The 24,074-nt window shown below is 48.6% G+C and overlaps 1 protein-coding gene across 1 annotated transcript in view; it reads right to left on the minus strand.

Moving 5' to 3' along the window:
• Nucleotides 1-3,852: 3,852 nt before the first annotated feature.
• Nucleotides 3,853-24,074, minus strand: part of LOC145337212 (zinc-binding protein A33-like) — a 28,325-nt gene continuing 8,103 nt past the window's right edge. Inside the window, exons 3-6 of the mRNA XM_080182005.1 lie at nt 14,353-14,586; nt 7,371-7,393; nt 7,162-7,277; nt 3,853-4,430 (exon numbers count right to left, since the gene is read on the minus strand). Coding sequence (XP_080038131.1) covers nt 3,853-4,430; nt 7,162-7,277; nt 7,371-7,393; nt 14,353-14,586 — 951 coding nt within the window. The remainder of the gene's footprint in view (nt 4,431-7,161; nt 7,278-7,370; nt 7,394-14,352; nt 14,587-24,074) is intronic.

A 24,074-nucleotide genomic window follows, 5' to 3' on the forward strand; every position in this document is an offset into this window, starting at 1 on the left:
GAGGAAAGTACAGAAGTGATGTTAGGGGTAAGTTTTTCACTCAGAGGGTAGTGAGTGAATGGAATCGGCTGCCGTCAGTGGTGGTGGAGGCGAACTCGCTGGGGTCTTTTAAAAGACTTCTGGATGAGTATATGGGGTTTAATGAGATTGGGGGTTATAGATAGGTCTATAGATTGGTCAGTGTTGATGTGATCGGCGCAACTCGTGGGCCGAAGGGCCTGTTTGTGCTGTAGTGTTCTATGTTCTATGTTCTATCTCCCTTGGTCTTTTTCCATCTCCCCTGCTCTTTCTCCCTTTTCTCCATCTCCCCTAGTCTTTCTCCACCTTCTCCATCTCCCCTGGTCCTTCTCCATCTCCCCTGCTCTTTCTCCCTTTTCTCCATCTCCCCCGCTCTTTCTCCATCTCCCCTGCTCTTTCTCCCTTTTCTCCATCTCCCCTGGTCTTTCTCCATCTCCCCTGCTCTTTCTCCCTTTTCTCCATCTCCCCTGCTCTTTCTCCATCCCCCCTGCTCTTTCTCCCTTTTCTCCATCTCCCCTGGTCTTTCTCCATCCCCCCTGCTCTTTCTCCCTTTTCTCCATCTCCCCTGGTCTTTCTCCATCTCCCCTGCTCTTTCTCCCTTTTCTCCATCTCCCCTGCTCTTTCTCCATCCCCCCTGCTCTTTCTCTCTTTTCTCCATCTCCCCTGCTCTTTCTCCATTTCCCCTGCTCTTTCTCCCTTTTCTCCATCTCCCCTGGTCTTTCTCCATCTCTCCTGCTCTTTCTCCAGCTTCTCCATTTTCACTGGTCTTTCTGTACCTTCTCCATCTCGCCTGCTCTTTCTCCCTTTTCTCCATCTCCCCTAGTCTTTCTCCATCTCCCCTGGTCTTTCTCCCTTTTCTCCATCTCCCCTAGTCTTTCTCCACCTTCTCCATCTCCCCTGGTCCTTTTCCATCTCCCCTGCTCTTTCTCCATCTCCCCTAGTCTTTCTCCATTTTCTCCATCTCTCCAGCTCTTTCTCCACCTTCTCCACCTCCCTTGGACTTTCTCCACCTTCTCCATCTCACCCAGTCTTTCGCATCTTCTCAGTCTTCCCTGGTTTTTCTCCACCTTCTCCATCTCCCCTGATATTCTACCATCTTCTCCATCTCTTCTGACCTTTTCCCATCTTCTCCATCTTACCTGGTATTCTGCAATCTTCTCCCTCTCACCTGGTATTCCTCCACCTTCACCATCTCTCCTGATCTTCTACCATCTTCTCCATCTCCCCTGGACTTTTTCCATCTTCACCATCTTTCCTGCTCTTCCTCTATGTTTAGTTTACCTTGTGTCAATCACTTGTTTGAACTTTCTAACCAATATATGCAGGGCAGGTACCCAAAATGTCAGGCTGGTCACACCATCAAACTCTTTCTCCTGATCCAGGTGGGATTGGTCAGGGTGGATCCTGTGGGCCAGCACAGTGCCAAAGTGAGCAGACATGGTCCTGCCAAAGATCCTGTAGTCCGTGCTGAGGAGGGAGACTGGGCACCACTTCATAAACAGGAGGAGATCGCCCCTCTTGGGCAGGAGGACAATAATGGAGAGGAACATTTCTCCGGTCACAAGATTTTCCCTCAGGACCCGTGTGTTATCTCCCCGCCCACCCCCCAGGACATCCCAGAACCTGCTCTATGGTCAGCTTGTCCAGCCCCGGGGACTTGCCCCTCGAGAGCTGGTCAGGGACACTGGTCGGCTCAGTCAGGCTAAGGGGTACCCTCTGCACTGACCCTCAACAGATCCTCCCACAAACCTCTGTCAGCATCATCACTGGACAGATCCAGAGAGAAGAGAGCTCGGGAGTAGGCTGGGGCCTCAACGCTGATACTCTCCGATTCAAGACCAGGGATCCGTCATCATGAAGCAGCCCCAGGAGCTGCTTACGGAGTCGCTGCCTTTTTTCCAGTGAGTCGAAGATGGGGAGACAAGGTCCAGGTTCTGAAGGAACCGGATCTGTGATCTCACAAACACACCACAGAACTCGATAATCTGCTGCTCTCTCAGAGTGCCGTTCTTCTCTCCATACACCTTCCACGGGGCCGGATCCTTGTTGTGGGGCTTCTAGGATGCTTTGCTCGTTAATGTACTTATAATCACCATTCCCCTTAAATAGCCAGACAAAGTCACAGAATGGTTCAAAATGATTTATTGACGACTATAGCAATTGGACCCTCTTGAGACGATAAAGGCGACACAGAGTTCAGAATTTAGAAATACACAAGCAGTTAGAGTTTCAAATTTGATTACAAGTAATTAACATATACCAATCAATGTACAGGAGTTATCTCTATCCACTCACAGTTATAGATTAAGGTTACATCATTCATAAGATACAGATATTGAAACAAATCACAATCACATTCCGCTTGCTTAATTGTAATATCCAATCAGAGTTGAGTTTTGATTGTAGGTTATTGTTCCAACTATCTTTGGACACTCCAGCTGTGTCTGAATGTGAGAACACAAATCAATCCTCCCATTCCAAATATCTGCTTCAATGGCCTCTCCCAGACAAAGGCATCTTCCTCCCCTTCTGTTTATATGAAAGGTCTGTAACTCAGACACTCGGCCTTTGCCTGGCAATAGCAGCTTACTATCCTGATATGCATGTCTCTGCTGTTAAACTGTGTGCAGGCTTTTTTGTGGTTTAACCTTTCACTTGACACAGTTATTAATATGGCTGCTATTCACTTCTATAATTATTAGTATGGGTACTATTCCCCCTCAGTCCTCAACTCAGAGTGAACTCCAGGTCGAGCACCTCCTGCTCCCACCCCTCGATCCTGGTCTCCTGTCCCCGCATTGAACCCCTCACAGACTCCCGACAGAAGATGTGAACCTTCTGCGAGACGTCAGCTCCAACCATCGGTTGAGGGTCAGCTGGACTTTGCCACGAGCTGTCAGCTAGGAATTCCCAGAATTCCCTGAGGGAGATGAGGGGGAGTCCCCCACTGACGATGGACTCTAAATCCTCCTCGGTGCCCTCCACTAAGTCCCAGTCCTCCTCAGTCTTCTCACTATCAGTGACCACCAGCCCTCACCCCAGTCATACCAGCCTCTGTCACCATCCCACCCCCAGGATCGAGGGCAGAGAGCCCCTCCCTGGGCTGCTCTGGAGGTTCTGGGTCAGAGAGTGACAGTGGTTCTGGGCTCCGCTCCACATCAGGCACCGGGTCACACAGTGACCGAGGGAAAAGCTCTAACCCCAGAACAAGCAACCCCAGGTTTAAAATCAGAGATGGAGAATGGGGGCTTTCCCCCTACCCCACCCCCCAACCGAGTGACCCAGTGTGTGGGGCCTTCCCCTCCCCCACCCAGTGACCCAGTGTGTGGCACCTTCCCCTCTCCCACCCAGTGATCCAGTGTGTGGGGCCTTCCACTCCCCCACCCAGTGACCCAGTGTGTGGGGCCTTCCCCTCCCCCACCCAGTGACCCAGTGTGTGGGGCCTTCCCCTCCCCCACCCAGTGACCCAGTGTGTGGGGTCTTTTTAATCGATTCCTCGATCAGGCCGAGCAGGTCCTGGGGGATATCAGCCCGTGTCCGGGTGGGCTCAGCCTCATCGACCTCGCCCGTCCCAGCCTCCAGTGTGTCCGACTTGGTGACGAGTGACTGGATTATATCGAGTGGATCCTCCAGCCCTCCCTCAGGCAGGGGTCCTCACACATCCCCGGGAGGTACAGGCCGGACCAGAGGGATCCGTCTCACCCTCCCGAGGAATGGACGGCCCCCACTGACAGTGTGTGATAATGGGAGGGGGGCAGGATCTGCGAAGGACCCCAACCCCTCTTCCACAGAGGAACAAACCCCACCCCCACCCCCACCTACAAGAAACTGTCTTTATTTGGATGAAGGGTTAAAACCCTCATCCTCCTGGATTGTTACTGTCCGGGGACAGATTTTCAGGGGTTCTGTGTTTTTACCCCCATCAGTGATACCTGGACTGAAATAAGGATAGAGTTTCTCAGTGAATGTACCAGTGAAAGTGTAGATATGGGACTTGTTATCTGAGTTATAAAAGGCCACCTTCCCTCCCTCATAATCCAGACAGACTCGAATCTTTCTCGGATTCACACTCAGATCTAAACATTTCAATGATTTATCACAAGCCTGGTATTTATTCCCCTTTCTCAGTATCATTGCCCAGTATCCGTTATCTGGATCCAGGGTGATTTTCCCTTTCCTACTGATGGATTCCTTGGCCACACCCACATCCCACTCAGTCTTGTTTCCCACCTCCACCTCCCAGGAATGTTTTCCTGATGTGAATCCCTCTGATCCCAGGACATTGACACAGTAATCAAATCTCTCCGGATTGTCGGGGAGTTGCTGCCGTTTCCCGGTGATTCTCACGGTGCTCAAGTCCTCAGACAGGAGAAGGTAAGGACTGGCTGTATTAGGGTCGAAGGTGACTGGAGCTGGGAACAGATGGACACGGATAAAATGTTAGTCAGACTCACTGTAACTTTCACAGCCGGTTAGTGATTGGGAAAATCAGCAATGATCCAGAATTAGAAATTCATCCCCCGGGGAAGAGTTTAAACAGCGCACAGGGGAAAGGGGAAGACACTGCCCGGGGGGAAGGTTTTACCCGGACACCACACCCTGCAGTGAGGCTGAGGAAACCCCGTTCCAGAGAGAGAAATGGAGACGGCTGGGGGGCGGGGTCAGTCTGGGGGCGGGGCCAGGGTGAGGGGCGAGGCTACTCGGGGGCGGAAGCAGGCAGGGCCTGAGTGGGGGGCGTGGCATGGGTGAGGGCGGGTCAATGCTGGGGGTGGGGCCGGAGGGAGCCTGGGGGCGGGGTCAGATTGGGGGCGGGGCCAGACCCTAGAAGAACTGAATGAGGGATCTGTCAAAACGATGGAAGAGAAACAGAGAGAGAGACAGAGCGACAGGCAGAGAGAGGGGGGCTCGTCTGCTGGTGACACGAATGCGACCCCTGAAGGTGCCTCCCCTCCTGTGTCCTGATGCGACCCGGAGGGACCTGCCATCCTGTCCAATGGCTGCAAGAGAGAGAAAGCTGGACTGGGAGAACAGGGACATGAACCACAGAGAGAGACAGAGAGAGACAGAGAGACAGAGACGGAGTGAAGGCAACATCAGGTTGTTACAGAAACAAGCAGCCACACTTGGACCGTGCTGAATACAAGAGACGGATTAAAGAGCGAGAGAGTCAAGTCAATGGTGGTTTAGTCTGTGCCGTGTCCCCGGGGCTGGTTGGAGAAGTGAGTGTTCCTCAGTTTGAGGGATAGTGAGTTAGAAACCGGACAGTCCGGCAGCCCCTGTTAGAAGCCCCTGATCCACCAAAACCTGTGGCTCCCCTTGTACAGCGGAGGGAAACTCCAGTCACTGATGACGGGGCCCCACCGAGGGGGCAGCGAGAGGGGAAGCGCTTTAAACCCGGGGAAAAGCAGATCATCCCGACCTGTTTCAATTGTGGGGGAAGTGGACAGTTTGTCCGAGAGTGGAGGAAACCAATGAAGGGCCAGAGTCAGGGGACTCGGAGTCGAGAGACACCCGAGACAAACACCCCGAGTTTCCAGAAATCCCACAGATGAATGAAATGGTGTCAGCACGAAAACACTCCCCAGGGTCAGGTCCATGTGGCCCAGTGAGAGGGTGTCCCGGGAAATTCAGCAGGAAGGGACTGTACCCAGCCTGAGTATCCTTGTCCACTCAGGTATGATGAGTGTGATAGACAATGTGTAGATATTATGGTGGAGGGAGAGAAAGGTAGTAGAGACAGGAGTGTCCAACACGGGAGTAGATTCACCCTCTCCTCTGATCTACAGGAGGATCCATTATATTGGGAAGATTTACAGCTGATACGGGGCTGGAGCGATATCCAAACCCTTAGGTTTTAGGGTGGGACCCCCTCCAGACAAAGTGGACATGGGTTTTAGTGAGATGGCGGCCATTGGGGGGCTGGATCGGCGATCAGAGGCCGGGTCCGGTCATCGGGAGGCCAACAGATACCGGGTCTGACCATCAGGTGACCGGGGGAGGTGAGGGGGGGATGCGCTTGTCAACCAATCTCCCGGCAGACTGAGAAATCAGTGCATGTGCACTCGCCCCACCAACGGAAATCCCTTGACTCTGTGATACACTCAGTGCCGCAAATTCATTCAACTAAACTCGCCCAAAAAACAGATGGGAAAATCCCCCGTATTCCCACCTGTTGGGAGCTTAGTATTTGGGGAAAATCATCCCGCCCCCGTGTCCCAGCCGCAAAACCAACTGACCTTAAGGTCGTGGAGAAAGAGCTGGAAAAGGCAGTAGCCTCTCTAGTGGAACAGGGAGTATTGGGACTGAGATGACAAATGTGAAAAGGCTTTCATTAAACTGAAAATGGACTTGCAGACTGGCCCAGCTCTGGGAGCTGTGGACCCCGACAAGGACTTTTATCTGGAAGCTGCAGCCACTGACATCAGTTTCAGTGAAGTCCTTCTGCAGGAAACAAACAGTCACTTGTGACCGGGAACCGATGTGAGCAGAGTCCCAGCAGACCTGGAAAAGGGATTTTCCACCTGTGAGGGACATCTGTTAGTGAGCTGTTGGACAGTGAAACATTTTACTGTTTTCACCCACACCCAGTCTCTTACATTACTGACCCACCACAATCCAATCCAACTATTGCTGGACACGAAAATCACAGAAGAAACAGGATCTAGTGTCAGAATAACCAGCTGGACTTTATTACTAAGTGGGAAACACATTAAGGTGAACAGAATGGATGGCCCTAAACTCACAGCTCATCTCAACTATCCGGGAGAAGCCCATACTTGTACCGTACAGGGTGTTTGGGAAACTGGGGGAGGATTCAGGGCAGGAATCCACCCTGAGGGATGAGATATTTATGTTGACGGCTCCAGTTTTGTGGAAGAAGGAAAAAGAAAAACAGAATGCTGGATTAATGATCCACAAAGGGAGGTTGAATGGACAATATCCCTTCCCAATACTGTGTGTTCAGCAGGTGGAGCTGGTCACTGTGACTCTCTGATCTGTCAATTCTGTATTTTAACTGAAAATTGACTGAAGTAAAATCTAATCCGTTACAAATACAATTGTATATTTATTTTAAAAAGACCAGTCCTTTCTACTAATGATAGAGAGCTGTTTAATAGCTGGTGTCAGGAAGCTCACACCCACCTGTATTAATCACTGTCAGCATCTTTTTCCACACTCTGTACTGCAGTGAGCAAATGTACTTCCCCACATTTATTAAAGGGTAAACCTTCTGTGGTTTTGGGAGAGTTCGCTTCACTCTGAAACAGGAGATAAAGGTCAGTGTTGGATCATTCCAGACTGGGGGAGAAATATGTTAGAAATAAAAATCACATCAAGGGTGTAAATTTTACCTTTTCTGTATATCCGGAAATTTCTGTGGAACAAGAACAATTATTACTGTTTATGTTTGGAGAACATTTTATCACAAAAAGTAAAGTAAGAGACTGGATTCCACAGAAAAGTACATTTTACATTTAGAAAGTTATGGGACTGCCTCTTCCTGTCCTCACTGGACCGTGAGTTACTCCACAATATTACAAATGGGTCGATCTTCCTGCTCAACATGACTCACAGAGTGGGATTTTCCAGCTGCACTCACCCCTCATCCAGAAAATCCCACCCGAGGTCAACGGACTTGTGCATGATTCGCTCCCTACCCACTACAATTCCCATGGTGCGCAGGATGTGAACCTTTCCCCTGCAGAGTTACAATCCAATTGTAAAATCCTAATCACTATCCAATAACTGGAATTAATTGATTGTTTAAAGAGATTCACTTTAATGTTTTCATTTTATAGTTTGTATGTGTCCTGGACACAAATGTTTCTGTGAATCTTTCCCAGTGTTATCCAATAGAAATCACTGACTATCCGAGAAAGACGGGTAAAGCTCCAAAGTTAGTTTTACGTTCAGCCTTGGGGCTCATCAAACTTGTGAACTAGCTAGATGGACTCAGAATTGGCTTGGCCATAGAAGACAGAGGATAGCGGTGTTTTTCTGAATGGAGGTCTGTAACTGGTATGTTCCGCAGGGATCAGTGATGGGACCTCTGTTGTTTGTAATATATATAAATGACTTGGAAGAAAACATAGTTGGTCTGATTAGCAAGTTTGTGGATGATACTAAGTTTGCTGGAGTTGTGGATAGTGATGAAGATTGTCAGAGAGTACAGCAGGATACAGATAGGCTGGACAATTGGGTGGAGAAATGGCAGATGGAATTTAATCCAGACAAATGTGAAGTGATGCATCTTGGTAGATCCAATTCAGGTGAGAGCTATAAAATAAATTCCAGAACAATCAGGAGCATAGACACACAGAGAGGTTTGGGTGTGCAGGCCCACAGATCCCTAAAAGTGTCAGCAAAGATGCAAAAGGTGGTGAAGAAAGCATATGGCATGCTTACCTTCATTGGCCAGGGCATCGAGTATCAAAGTTGGCAAATTATGTTAGTTATATTAAACGTTGGTTCACCCAGATTTGTAATATGTGTCCAATTCTGGTCACCACACAACCAGGAAGATGTGGAGGCTTTGGAGACAGAAAAGGTTTACCAGGATGTTTCCTGGTATGGAGGGTATTAGCTATGAGGAGAGATTGAATAAAGTGGGATTGTTCTCCCTGGAAAGACGGAGGCTGAGGGACGACATGAATGAGGTTTATAAAATTATGAGGGGCATAGATAAGGTGAATGTTTGGAAGCTTTTTCCCAGGACACAAATGACAATTATGAGGGGCACAAGTTCAAGGTAAGAGGGGAAAGGTTCAGTGGAGACGTGCGGGGGAAGTTTTTTTACACAGAGGACAGTATTGGCCTGGAATGCACTGCCATGGGCGTTGATTGAGGCAGATACATTTGCGACATTTAAAACTCATCTGGATTGACACATAAACATACAGGGAATAGAGAGATACAGGCAGTTGGTCTAGATAGGACGTGATTGGTGCAGGTTTGGAGGGCCGAAGGGCCTGTTCCTGTACTGTACTGTTCCTCGTTTTTTGTTCAGATAGAGTGTCAGAGCACTTAGTGTAAGCTGGAAAGCTGAAGCATACAGAATGAATCCTAATGTCAGCTCCACTTGCTGTGAGTCGCACTGAGCTCAAGGAGCAACCAGCTGAGTGGGAACTCCATTGTCACAGGGAGCGGCTTTCAGCTGAGATGTTAAACTGAGCTCTCTGCTGTCTGTTCAGGTGAAGGTAAAAGGTCATAAGACTGGAGCAGGAGAAGGTCTTTGACAGAATATTGCGCACCTACATGATGTATGTGCTCTCCAAAATGGGGTTTGGGAGAGAATCTGAATCCAACTGCTCTACACAAACACCAGTAGTGCAGTTTCAGTTAATGGGTGAGAATCAGAAAGCTTTCCAATTAAATCTGTAGTCAGGTAGGGCTGCCCCTCTCTCCTGTTTGTGTGTTGTATAGAATCATTTGCTGAGTCCACCAGGAAGAATTCAAATATAAGAGCAGTGACAATCCCAGTCAGCAGAGGCTCTGTGCTTGGATGATGTTGCCATCTTTTGCTCGGATCCACTGTTGATGCACAAACATCAACATCTGCAACCAGTTCAAACAGGCCTTGGAAGCCATGGTAAATCGTGGGAAGAGTGAGGCCATGTTCTTTGGGAACTGGGTGGATCAACAATTAGTCTCCTTTACTGTCAAACCAGGCAGCCTGAGGATGCTGGAAATATGGTTTGGAGGGATCAGGGCATGCATTAGAATCTGGAGAGAGCGAGTAGCTATAATGAACCAAAACCTGGGTATATGGGAATGATGCTCCCTCTCCATTGCAGGCAAGAAGCTGGTCATCAGGTGTGAGGTACTCTCAGTATTGCTGTACATGGCACAGGTCAGACTCGTTCCCCACTCCTGTGTGTGGCAATCACGCAAGCCATTTTCTGCTGCATTTGGGGGTCAAAAATGGACCATGTTTGTAGTGATATACAAACCTCTAGATAAAGGGGAGAAAAGCATGCAAAACATTGTCCTAATCCTGATGGCCTCCTTTGTGTCTGGCTGCATGAAGCTGTGCGTAGATCCTCGGTATGCAAACATTAGGTGTCTCTACGTACTGAGGTTCTATCTGTCCTCAGTATTGTAAAGAATGGGTCTGGCCACATTGCTGCAGAATATTCCAAGTATTTAGACCGTGCCATACCACCTTCCTTCATGGAAACGTTTATGTGGAGAAACATCTTTGATGATAAACCCATCTGGCAGTGGTCAGCGTGCCTAGAGGCCCTGAAGGGAAAGGAGATGGTGGATCCTGTTGGGATGGTTCCCTGAGCAGACTGTTAAGGTCATGTGGCAGAACACCTCATCACCAGAAATTTCTAGCAAGTACCAAAACCTAACTTGGCTGGTAGTGAGAAAGGCCCTCCCGTCAGATCCTTCCTATAGGCGTGAGTCTCACCCTATCTGCATATTGCCCTTGAAGAGACTGTTGTCCACCCCCTTGTGAAATGAGCCTTTGCAAAGAAGGTGTGGAGAGAGATGAGGTGGTTTTGTCAAGATTCATCATGAGCAGCTCCGTGATGCGGGACTCTGTGCTCTACGGGCTGTTCCCAGGGATACACTCCAATATAGAACATAGAACATAGAACATAGAACATTACAGCGCAGAACAGGCCCTTCGGCCCACGATGTTGCGCCGACCAGTTACAAAAACAATGACCCACTAGCCTATACCAATCCCTTTTCGTCCATAAACCTATCCAGAGATCTCTTAAACGCCCCCAAACTAGACGCATTTACAACTGCAGCAGGCAGGGCATTCCAATCCTTCACCACCCGCTGGGTAAAGAACCTACCCCTGACATCCGTCCTGTAGCTACCCCCCCTTAATTTAAAGCCATGCCCCCTCGTGCTAGCTTTCTCCATCCGAGGAAAAAGGCTATCACTATCCACCCTATCTAAACCTCTAATCATCTTATATGTTTCAATAAGATCCCCTCTTAGCCGCCTTCTTTCCAACGAAAACAACCCTAAATCCCTCAGTCTCTCCTCATAGGACCTCCCCACCATACCAGGCACCATCCTAGTAAACCTCCTCTGCACCCTCTCCAACGCCTCCACATCCTTCTTGTAATGCGGGGACCAGAACTGCACACAGTACTCCAAGTGTGGCCGCACTAGAGTAGTGTACAGTTGCAACATTACACTGCGACTCCTAAATTCAATCCCCCTACCAATAAACGCCAAGACACCGTACGCCTTCTTAACAACCTTATCTACTTGATTCCCAACTTTCAGGGATCTATGTACACACACACCTAGATCCCTCTGTTCATCCACACTATTCAAAGTCCTCCCGTTAGCCCTATACTCGACACATCTGTTGCTCCTACCAAAGTGAATTACCTCACACTTCTCCGCATTAAATTCCATCCGCCACCTCTCGGCCCAGCTCTGCAACCTATCTAAGTCTCCCTGCAGACTATGACACCCTTCCTCACAATCTACCACACCTCCAATTTTGGTGTCATCAGCAAATTTACTAATCCACCCAACTATACCCTCATCCAGATCATTAATAAAAATTACAAACAACAGTGGCCCCAAAACAGATCCCTGAGGCACACCACTCGTAACTGTACTCCATGATGAATATTTACCATCCACCACCACCCTCTGTCTCCTATCTGATAGCCAATTCCTGATCCAACTTCCTAGATTACCCACAATCCCATACATCTGCATTTTCTGCAGAAGCCTACCATGGTGAACCTTATCGAACGCCTTACTAAAATCCATGTATACCACGTCAACTGCCTTACCCCCATCCACCTCTTTGGTCACCTTCTCAAAAAACTCAATAAGGTTAGTAAGGCACGACCTACCCGCTACAAAACCATGTTGACTATTTCTAATCAATTCATTACACTCCAAATAACTATAAATCCTATCCCTAATAATTTTTTCTAAAACCTTGCCCACAACAGAAGTAAGACTCACCGGTCTATAATTCCCGGCAAAGTCTCTGTTCCCCTTCTTAAACAATGGGACAACATTCGCTATCCTCCAATCCTCCGGGACTACACCAGAGACCAATGACGACCTGAAGATCTGAGCCAGAGGCTCTGCAATCACCTCTCTAGCCTCCCAGAGAATCCTAGGGTAGATCCCATCCGGACCAGGGGACTTATCTATTTTCAGCCCCTCAAGAATTTCCAGCACATCCTCTTTATCAACCGTAATACTGTCTATTTTACACCCCTGCAACCCAATGTCCTCCTCAGCTATATTCATGTCCCCCTGCGTGAACACCGAAGAGAAATATTGGTTCAATACTTCTCCAATCTCCTCCGGTTCCACACACAACTTCCCCCTGCTGTCTGTAACTGGCCCTAATCTTGCCCTGACCAACCTTCTGTTCTTGACATACCTATAGAACGCCTTAGGATTCTCCTTAATCCTATCAGCCAAAGTCTTCTCATGTCCTCTTTTAGCCCTTCTCAACTCACTCTTCAACTCCCTCCTAGCCAATCTAAAGCTTTCTAGTGCACTATCTGAGCCCTCCAATCTCATCCTAACATAAGCCTCCTTTTTCTTTTTAACCATCGACTCAACTCTTTTAGTGCACCACGGTTCCCTAGATCTACCAAATCCACCATGCCTGACAGGGACATACCTATCAAGGACTCGCAGTAGCTGCTCCTTGAAAAAACTCCACATTTCAGACGTTCCCAGTCCCTGTAATCCCCTAATCCAATCCATGCTTCCTAATTCACTCCTGATAGCCTCATAATCGCCCTTACCCCAGCTAAAATTGCTGACCCGAGGTTCATGCCTATCTCTTCCCATCACTAAGGTGAACGTAACCGAATTGTGGTCACTATCACCAAAATGCACACCAACTTCCAAGTCTAGCACCTGGTCTGGCTCATTTCCCAGCACCAAATCCAATATAGCCTCACCTCTAGTTGGCCTGTCTACATACTGAGACAAAAAACCTTCCTGCACGCTTTGTACAAACACTGACCCCTCTAGCGAGCTAGAACTATAGCAACTCCAATCAATATTCGTAAAGTTAAAGTCCCCCATAACAATTACCCTATTACTTTCACTCCTAACCAGGATTGTCTCCGCAATCCTTTCCTCAACCTCTCTAGAACTTTTAGGAGGTCTATAAAAGACTCCCAACAGGGTGACCTCTCCTCTCCTATTTCTAATCTCCGCCCATACTACCTCAACTGACAAGTCCTCATCAAACTTTCTCTCCGACACTGTGATACAGTCCTTGACTAGCAATGCTACCCCACCCCCCCTTCTACCTTCTTCTCTACTCCGACTAAAGCATTTGTACCCCGGAACCTGCAACATCCATTCCTGACCCTGCTCTATCCAAGTCTCAGAAATGGCCACAACATCAAAGTCCCAGGTACTGATCCACGCTGCAAGTTCATCCACTTTATTGCAAATACTCCTCGCATTAAAGTACACGCATATAATCATCAGCTGCTGCTGGAGAATCATCAACTCAGTGAAAGACACTCTTTGGTCTGCCCGAAACTTGTTGGCCTTCCAGCGCAAGAAACTGCAGACTGGCACATTCCAAAACTCAGGACAACGTGCTGAGGGACGCACTGAAGCTTGGGGCAGCTGCTGCAGAATCCCACTGGGGAAGGTCACTGTCTAAGACCTTTCAACCAAAGTAAAGTGAGGGGAGCAGAACCCCCTTGGACCGAATGAGTCACTGAATGTATACGGTAAATATTATCCTTACCACAATTGTATTCATGCAACTCAGGGTGCAACTTGATCTCTGTAGATAATCTTTCAATACCTTTGCACCATCTGCAAGGGCCATTTTGAAATGTCCATAATGTTTCTTTGTGTTGAAGCAGCTCAAAGTTTAACAGAATGTAGATAAAGAAGCTGAATAATTGCACTTTGTGTGATGGTCATTTTGAAATGTTTGGAGTGTTCTTTCAGATATTATGAATAAAGTATATTTTTGCAATCATAAAGCAAAGCCTGGCAGGATCCTGGATTGTTGTTCCCAGTCTCAGACCAACTGCTGTACTGGAAATGTACACTCAGGGGAGAATGGTCTGACCATTCTGAGGGTTTCTCACTCTGTATGAAGCTGATTTTCTGCATTGTTTAATTTGATGAAACTATCCCTCCATAATATTACACTAAACAAGCTCCAGATTTAGTTATTTCCATGTTAAAGACAGCCATTAGTGATCTTAGTGTGAGACAGAGAAATCCAAATGTCACAGGTGATTGGGGTAATTTTGGTCAGTGAGTTTTATTTTCTAGATTTTGATGACACAACCTGCTCATTCTTCAAGACAGTGAAGCAGAGAAAAATAAAGAAAGAGTTACCGTTAAAAACTTGATGTTGTCCTGTTCACTCAGCTCTTGTTCAATATTCTGAACAGTGACTGAAAGCGATGAGATTTCCTCCGTTATCTTCTCAATCCTCTCCTTCATCTCCTGACTCTTTTTCTCTTTCTCCAGTTTCAGATCTTCCAACACAATCCTCTCTTCCTCACGGAGAAACTGGTGAAGTTTTTCAAATTCAGCTTTAATCTGTTTCTCTGTCTTTATGCTTTGGTCCTTTAGAAAATATCAGTGAGATTGAAAAATCAAATGAGGATGTTTAAAAGGTTGTTCAGCCTGAGCAGTTCTGTCCATATCAGAATATTAAAGAGAAAAACTTCCCAATCCTGTTAATTTCCAATCTTGTTAATTTCCAATCCTGATAATTTGACAAAGAACAATGAAAATTACAGCACAGGAACAGGTCCTTTGGCCCTCCAAGCCTGCACCGACCGTGCTGCCCAAGTGAACTAAAACCCCCTACCCTTGCAGGGACCATATCCCTCCATTCCCATCCTATTCATGTATTTATCAAGATGCCCCTTCAAATTCCACTGCTTCCACTACCTCCCCTGGCAACGAGTTCCAGGCACTCACCACCCTCTATATAAAAAACTTGCCTCGTACACTCCTTTAAACCTTGTCCCTCGCACCTTCAACCTACGCCCGCTAGTAATTGATTCTTCGACCCTCGGAAAAAGCTGCTGACTAACCATTCTGTCCATGCCTGTCATAATGTTGTAGACTTCTATCAGGTCTCCCTGATGATCTGGAGGAGGGAACCGAGTGTAGGGTGTCGAAATTTGCTGACAACACCAAGATTGGTGGAACGGCAAATTGCGCGGAGGGTAGATAGGCTGGGCGAATGGGCCAGGAAATGGCAAATGGAATTTAATGTTGGCAAGTGCGAGGTGGTCCACTTTGGTAGGAATAATGGTAGGAAGGATTATTACTTACGTGGCGAAAAACTGCAGCAGGCGACGGTGCAGAGGGACCTCGGGGTCCTTGTGCATGAGTCGCAAAAACCCAGCCTGCAGGTGCAGCAGGTGGTCAGGAAGGCTAATGGGATGCTGGCCTTCATAGCGAGGGGGATTGAATATAAAAGTAGGGAGGTCTTGCTGCAGCTGTATAGGGCATTGGTGAGGCCGCAGCTGGAGTACTGTGTGCAGTTTTGGGCGCCGCACTTACGCAAGGATATTTTGGCCTTGGAGGGAGTGCAGAGGAGGTTTACTAGGCTGATACCGGAGTTGAGGGGGTTGAGCTATGAGGAGAGGCTGAATAAACTAGGCTTGTACTCGTTAGAGTTTAGAAGAATGAGGGGAGATCTCATTGAGACATATAAGATGATGAATGGGATGGATAGGATAGAGGTGGAGAGACTCTTCCCGCTCAGAAAGGACAGTAGGACTAGGGGGCACAGCCTCAAGATAAAGGGGAGGCGGTTTAGAACGGAGTTGAGGAGGAACTTCTTCACTCAAAGGGTGGTGAATCTCTGGAATTCTCTGCCCGTTGAAGTGGTGGAGGCTGCCTCGTTAAAAATTTTTAAGACGCGGGTTGATGAGTTTTTGATAAGCGAGGGGATTAAGGGTTATGGGGAGAGGGCGGGAATGTGGAACTGAGCCACGACAGATCAGCCATGATCTTATTGAATGGCGGGGCAGGCTCGAAGGGCTAGATGGCCTACTCCTGCTCCTATTTCTTATGTTCTCCCCTCAACCTCCGTCGCTCCAGTGAGAGCAAACCAAGTTTCTCCATAGCTAATTCTTGTAGCTAATGCTCTACATACCATCCTGGTAAATTTTTTCTGTACCCTCTCCAAAACCTTCACATCCTTCTGGTAGTGTGCCGACCAGATCTGAACACTATATTCCAAGGGCACTGCAGCCTATTGTGCTGACAGTCCGGCCTTCGCAGGGCAGGTTAACTAAGATTCTGTAAAGCTGCAACATGACTTGCCAATTTTTAAACTCAGTGCTCCGGCTGATGAAGGTAAGCATGCCGTATGCCTTCTTGACTACCTTCTCTACCTGCATTGTCACTTTCAGTGACTTGTGTACCTGCACACCCAGATCCCTGTGCCTATCAGTACTCTTACGGAATCTGCCATTTACTGTATATTTCCCGTCTGTATTGGACCTTCCAAATGCATTACCTCACATTTGTCCGGATTAAACTCCATCTGCCATCTCTCCGTCCAAGTGTCCAACCAATCTATATTTTGCTGTATCCTCTGACAGTCTCCATCGCTATCCACAATTCCACCAACCTTTGTGTCACCCACAAACTTATTAGTCAAACCAGTTATATTTTCCTCCAAATCATTTATATATATATTACAAACAGCAAAGGTCCCAACACTGATCCCTGAGGAACTCCACTTGTCACAGCCTTCCATTCAGAAACACACCCTTCCACTGCTACCCTCTGTCTTCTATGACCAAGCCAGTTGGGCTGTTTATCTGATTTATTTTATATAAAGAATATTATTCCTTAATGTAGTGACATCTAGTTAATCGATTAGATTTTTAGACAAATGATTACCAGATGGTCACTTATTCAAGAGAGGGAGCTTTAACTGGGGGCTCGAGTTGCTGATTTCTCTGTTTGCTTTAGTAGGGACTATTTTTTGATTTAAAGCCTAGGTTTTCAATTCTTTCTCAAATAAAAACACCTTTTGTATGGCCTGATGTTACTCTCAGGGTGCACCCGAAGTCAGTGTGGGTGGGAGCAGATGTGAAACTGTTCCTGTTGTTAATGTGAGATTACACTGGGTGACCAATTCAGGCCTGGCCAGAGTGTAACGCGTCTGCTAGTTGGGCTAACACTGTGCGCAGGTGTGAATGTGTCGGGCACTGGGTCCAATGAGGAACGGGCAGGAGGTTTAATTCTGAGGAGACAATTCCCTGAAGACTGGCTGGAGTTGTGGGGGAAGCTGAGTGAGGTTTATTTAACAGTTATAAATAGCTGTGTACAGTCACTCCATCAGCACCAGGAGGGCAGGGAAAGCGTGTGGGCAAGTTGGGTGGGCTACCTGCCCCCTGTTTCACCAATGCGTGCCTGGATGGACTAGTGCAGGATGTCAGTGCCAAGTGGCACATTTGGATGCTCAGGGAAAGAAAGTGCCCCACCTGACAAAGAAGGCCTGGTCGGAGGCTACCACCCAGGTCAGTGGGCACCAGGTTGTGGTGCTGTACCTAGCTGCTGTGCTGCAAAAGGTTCAATAATCTTCTGTGGTTGATAAGAGTTAGTGCAGAGATGGCATGGACCTGTGTAGAGGTGTAGTTAGGTGTTCATTCTCCTCAGTGCTCAGGGGTCTGAGTATGTGTATCAACTGCACTGAAACCTGCCCTGCTAAGGCTGGACTGTCAGCACAATAGGCTGTGGTGCTTTGCAGGCGAAGGTGTGCCAGTGTTTAATGGTCTGCCAATTGCCAATGTGAGGGAGGGGACATTGTGAATGAACCTTAAGAAAGATGGAACTCTCCCCTGTCAGGTGAAGACAAGTCACAAAGCTGCAGAGTGCCGCTGAGCCAGTGGGGGAATCCCCAATCTGCTGGTCCTCACTCGGAGTGAGAGAAATGTTCTCGAGTTGAATTTCCACCAGCCAGCTCATTCCTCCAGTCCTGGTGAGATCTGGGATGAAGGTAAGAGTGCAGGTCCCAGATGTGTGTGCCATAGGAACATGTCATGGGACCCTCATTAGAAAGTGAGCTGCCCAGCCAGAGTGGCCTCTGAAGCTCCAATACAGACAGTGCAACATCACTCCAGTGTCTCAACAGGCAGCCTTGCATGTGTAGTGACGTTGATGATGGAATTGACTGATGTGGCTTCTTTCCACAGATGAGCCAACTGCACCAGCCGCAGTCCACCCCGAACACCTCCCCCTAAGTGCCAAGGGAACATTGCTCCGGCGCCTGTGTCACACTGCACCTCAGAGCCAGGCATCAGTTCAGATACTCACATGTTGGTGGGTGTTAGGTCATCACCTTTACAGGTGGTGCACAGTGGTGAGGGTCCAGCACACCCACATGAGGAGATGGAAGAGGCAAAGTGATCCCAGGATGCCGACATTGGGAGCACTGCTGAAGACCAGGACCATGCTGAGTCCGGGGCAGATGATGAGCCTCTGAAGCTGCATATCCAGCGGGATGCGTGGGTAGAAAGGGCAGAGATCCACGAGGATCTGAATGACATGGTCTCCATCATTGAGGAATCCGTGTGGAACCTGAGCACTGTGTTAACCCTGAGCACTGAGTGCACAGCCTCCTCAATTGACAGAGTGACGACTGGAGAGACAGCTTAACGGACACCCTCAGGAATTCCAGGGGAAGTGTTTGAACCTGCAAACCAGCGCACTGACTGCGACCTCAGGAGATCACTGCCAGTGTGAGTGATGGATGAGGAACCAAGTGTCTCTGCTAAGTGCTGTCCATCACTGATGAGCAGAGAGGTCCAAATGCAATTCACGCTGCTGGATGAGCTTCCTGTTGTTTCTATGGTTCCTCAGGGTTAGGCAAGGTGAGTTACTGGTCAAATTTTTCAAAGTGTGTCCATAGGTCTAAGGGTAGTCAAACAAATGGCAGGGTCCATGGGGAGACGTGTCAGCTGTGTAAGGTGCAATATGTGGGAGTTCCTGGAGACACAGCATCTCCGGAGAGTCCACATCTGCACCAAATGTCTGGAGTTGCAGCGTTTGAGGGCCCGGGTTTGGCAACTGGAGTTGAGGCTGGAGGATTTATTTTTAGTGAGGGAAAATGAGGCACTAATGAATAGGAACCAGATTCAAGAGGGGATCCCAGAGCCAAAGAGGGGGGATGGGTGGGTTACAGTTAGGAAGGGGAAAAAGAAGAGGAGTAATGTTCCAAAGACTACCCCAGGGGTAGTCTCTCAAGATAGCAGGGGTAAGGCACCAACTGAGGTGGAAAGGGCACAAAGGGAAGAGGAAAATGCCTCAGAGGGAAGGAAGGGGGCTGGATGTGAGATAGTGGTGGGGGACAGGAGGGTTAGAGGAATTGATAGGCGGTTCTGTGGGCAAAAGCGGGACTCCAGGATGGTGGTCTGCCTCCCTGGAGCAGGGGTACAGGATGTGTCGGAGAGGGTAGAGGGAATGTTGAAGTGCCAAGGGACCCAGGCGGATGTAATTATACATGTAGGAGAGAACGACATAGGAAGGAAGAGTAGGGGGGAAATACTTACGCAGTTCAGGGAGTTGGGAGCCAGGCTGAAGTGTAGGGCCTCCAGGGTGGCGATCTCTGGGCTGTTGCCAGTGTCATGATGTGGGTATGCCGGCGTTGGACTGGCGTAAACACAGTAAAAAGTCTGACAACACCAGGTTTTAGTCCAACCTATTTATTTGATAATATACTCGCAAGCTTTCGAGGGGTTACCCTCTTCGTCAGGTGAATGGAGAGTTCTGGCCTCAGACAGAGCATATAAAGCACAGACAGTTTAGAGATTACTGATTAAAATGCGAATCCTTACACCTAACCTGCTGTTCAAGACCTGAAGTGGCTGATAATGTGAGTGGTAGGAGCACTGATCACAGTTTAAAGAGATGTGTATTGTCTCCAGACAGTACAGTAAGTGAGGTTTTGCAAACCCAGGCAAGTCACGGGGGTTACAGATAGTGCGACATGAACCCAAGATCCCTGTTGAGACCGTCCTCATGTGTGCGGAACTTGGCTATCAGTCTCTGCTCAGCGACTCTGCGCTGTCGTGTGTTGTGAAGGCCGCCTTGGAGAATGCTTACCCGAAGGTCAGAGGCTGAATGCCCGTGACCACTGAAGTGTTCGCCAACAGGAAGGGAACAGTCTTGCCTGGTGACTGTCGAGCGATGTTCATTCATCCGTTGTCGTAGCGTCTGCATGGTCTCCCCAATGTACCATGCTTCGGGACATCCTTTCTTGCAACGTATCAGGTAGACAATGTTGGCCGAGTTGCAAGAGTATTTACCATGTACCTGGTGGATGGTATTCTCACGTGTGATGATGGTATCCATGTCGATGATCCGGCATGTCTTGCAGAGGTTGCTGTGACAGGGTTGTGTGGTATTGTGGTCACTGTTCTCCTGAAGGCTGGGTAGTTTGCTGCGAACAATGGTCTGTTTGAGGTTGTGTGGTTGTCTGAAAGCAAGAAGTGGGGGTGTGGGGAGGGCCCTGGCGAGATGTTCGTCTTCATCAATGATATGTTGAAGACTCCGGAGAAGATGTCGTAGCTTCTCCGCTCCGGGGAAGTACTGGACGACGAAGGGAACTCTGTCCACTGTGTCCCGTGTTTGTCTTCTGAGGAGATCGGTGCGGTTTTTCGCTGTGGCGCATCGAAACTGCCGATCTATGAGTCGAGCACCATATCCTGTTCTTACGAGGGCATCTTTCAGGGTCTGGAGGTGTCTGTCACGATCCTCCTCATCTGAGCAAATCCTGTGTATACGGAGGGCTTGTCCATAGGGAATGGCTTCTTTAACATGTTTAGGGTGGAAACTGGAGAAGTGGAGCATTGTGAGATTGTCTGTGGGCTTGCGGTACAGTGAGGTGCTGAGGTGACCGTCCTTAATGGAGATGCGTGTGTCCAAGAATGCAACTGATTCTGGGGAATAGTCCATGGTGAGTCTGATGGTGGGGTGGAATTTGTTGATATCATCATATAGTTGTTTCAGTGATTGTTCACCATGAGGCCAGAGGAAGAAAATGTCATCGATGTATCTAGTGTACAGCATCGGTTGAAGATTCTGTGCGGTGACAGTCGATGAACCAGAACAGCCGACAGAGAGATCCGCAGTGCAACAGCCTAAGAGGAAGGAATCCAATTGGACTCCTCCGGAAGGCCGCTGCCCTCGACTGGACTTGTATGCCCAAACCATCAGGAGGTGCGTTAACACCAGATTCATCAGCCGCACTCACAAGACAGCCCCGAACATCACCCAAGCACAACGCAACGCCATCCACGCTCTCAAGACAAACCGCAACATTGTCATCAAACCAGCAGACAAAGGAGGGGCCATCGTCATACTGAACAGAACGGATTACTGTAAAGAAGTGTACCGACAACTAAACAATGAGGAACACTACAGACAATTACCCACAGATCCGACCAAAGAACACGCTCGTCAACTCAACAATCTGATCAAGACCTTTGATCCGGACCTTCAGAGCACCCTCCGTGCTCTCATTCCACGTACTCCCCGCATTGGAGATCTCTACTGCCTCCCAAAGATTCACAAGGCAAACACACCTGGCCGTCCCATCGTATCGGGCAATGGGACTCTGTGTGAGAACCTCTCCGGCTACGTCGAGGGCATCCTGAAACCCATTGTACAAAGAACCCCCAGCTTTTGTCGCGACACTACGGACTTCCTACTGAAACTCAGCACACATGGAGCAGTTGAACCAGGGACACTCCTCGTCACAATGGATGTCTCAGCGCTCTACACCAACATCCCCCACGACGATGGCATTGCTGCGACTGCATCAGTACTCAATGCTGACAACTGCCAGTTTCCAGATGCAATTTTACAACTCATCCGCTTTATCCTGGACCACAATGTCTTCACCTTCAACGACCAGTTTTTCATCCAGACACATGGAACAGCCATGGGGACCAAATTTGCGCCTCAATATGCCAACATCTTCATGCACAGGTTCGAACAAGACTTCTTCACCGCACAGAATCTTCAACCGATGCTGTACACTAGATACATCGATGACATTTTCTTCCTCTGGCCTCATGGTGAACAATCACTGAAACAACTATATGATGATATCAACAAATTCCACCCCACCATCAGACTCACCATGGACTATTCCCCAGAATCAGTTGCATTCTTGGACACACGCATCTCCATTAAGGACGGTCACCTCAGCACCTCACTGTACCGCAAGCCCACAGACAATCTCACAATGCTCCACTTCTCCAGTTTCCACCCTAAACATGTTAAAGAAGCCATTCCCTATGGACAAGCCCTCCGTATACACAGGATTTGCTCAGATGAGGAGGATCGTGACAGACACCTCCAGACCCTGAAAGATGCCCTCGTAAGAACAGGATATGGTGCTCGACTCATAGATCGGCAGTTTCGATGCGCCACAGCGAAAAACCGCACCGATCTCCTCAGAAGACAAACACGGGACACAGTGGACAGAGTTCCCTTCGTCGTCCAGTACTTCCCCGGAGCGGAGAAGCTACGACATCTTCTCCGGAGTCTTCAACATATCATTGATGAAGACGAACATCTCGCCAGGGCCCTCCCCACACCCCCACTTCTTGCTTTCAGACAACCACACAACCTCAAACAGACCATTGTTCGCAGCAAACTACCCAGCCTTCAGGAGAACAGTGACCACAATACCACACAACCCTGTCACAGCAACCTCTGCAAGACATGCCGGATCATCGACATGGATACCATCATCACACGTGAGAATACCATCCACCAGGTACATGGTAAATACTCTTGCAACTCGGCCAACATTGTCTACCTGATACGTTGCAAGAAAGGATGTCCCGAAGCATGGTACATTGGGGAGACCATGCAGACGCTACGACAACGGATGAATGAACATCGCTCGACAGTCACCAGGCAAGACTGTTCCCTTCCTGTTGGCGAACACTTCAGTGGTCACGGGCATTCAGCCTCTGACCTTCGGGTAAGCATTCTCCAAGGCGGCCTTCACAACACACGACAGCGCAGAGTCGCTGAGCAGAGACTGATAGCCAAGTTCCGCACACATGAGGACGGTCTCAACAGGGATCTTGGGTTCATGTCGCACTATCTGTAACCCCCGTGACTTGCCTGGGTTTGCAAAACCTCACTTACTGTACTGTCTGGAGACAATACACATCTCTTTAAACTGTGATCAGTGCTCCTACCACTCACATTATCAGCCACTTCAGGTCTTGAACAGCAGGTTAGGTGTAAGGATTCGCATTTTAATCAGTAATCTCTAAACTGTCTGTGCTTTATATGCTCTGTCTGAGGCCAGAACTCTCCATTCACCTGACGAAGAGGGTAACCCCTCGAAAGCTTGCGAGTATATTATCAAATAAATAGGTTGGACTAAAACCTGGTGTTGTCAGACTTTTTACTGTTGCCAGTGCCCAGCAATAGCAGGGATAAGAATAATGAGATCCTGCAGCTGAATGCGTGGCTGAGGGATTGGTGCAGGACTGAGGGTTTTAGTTTTGTTGACCTTTGGGAAGTCTTTGCAAAGGAAGGGCACTTGTATAAGAGGGATAGGGAACACTTAAATGGGAAGGGGACACATATTTTAGCTGGGAGGTTGGCTGGAGTGTTTAGGCAGGGTTTAAACTAGTATGGCGGTGGGGTGGGGAGGAGAGAGACAGCTCAGGCACTGGGAGTGAGTTGGAGGTCAGGGTAAGTCTAGATGATAGGAAAATCCCCCAGGAGAAGGAGGATCTGAGAGGGCCTGAGGGTCTTAGGTGCATCTGTTTTAATGCGAGGAGTGTGATGGGAAAGTCGGATGAACTTAGGGCCTTGATGTTCACGAGGAATTTAGATGTGGTGGCAGTGACAGAGACGTGGTTAAAGGAGGGGCAGGACTGGCAGCTAAATATTCCAGGGTATAAGTGTTTTAGGTGTGATAGGGGTGGGTTGAAAAGAGGAGGGGGAGTGGCACTCTTAGTTAGGGAGCAGATCACGGTGGTGCAGAGGGAGGATAACATGGAGGGGCTGGAAATTGAGTCTCTGTGGGTGGAGTTGAGGAATAGGAA

The sequence above is a fragment of the Carcharhinus amblyrhynchos genome, unplaced genomic scaffold (genome assembly GCF_965287045.1).
Source record: "Carcharhinus amblyrhynchos unplaced genomic scaffold, sCarAmb.v2.hapA scaffold_45, whole genome shotgun sequence".
Lineage (NCBI taxonomy): Eukaryota > Metazoa > Chordata > Chondrichthyes > Carcharhiniformes > Carcharhinidae > Carcharhinus > Carcharhinus amblyrhynchos.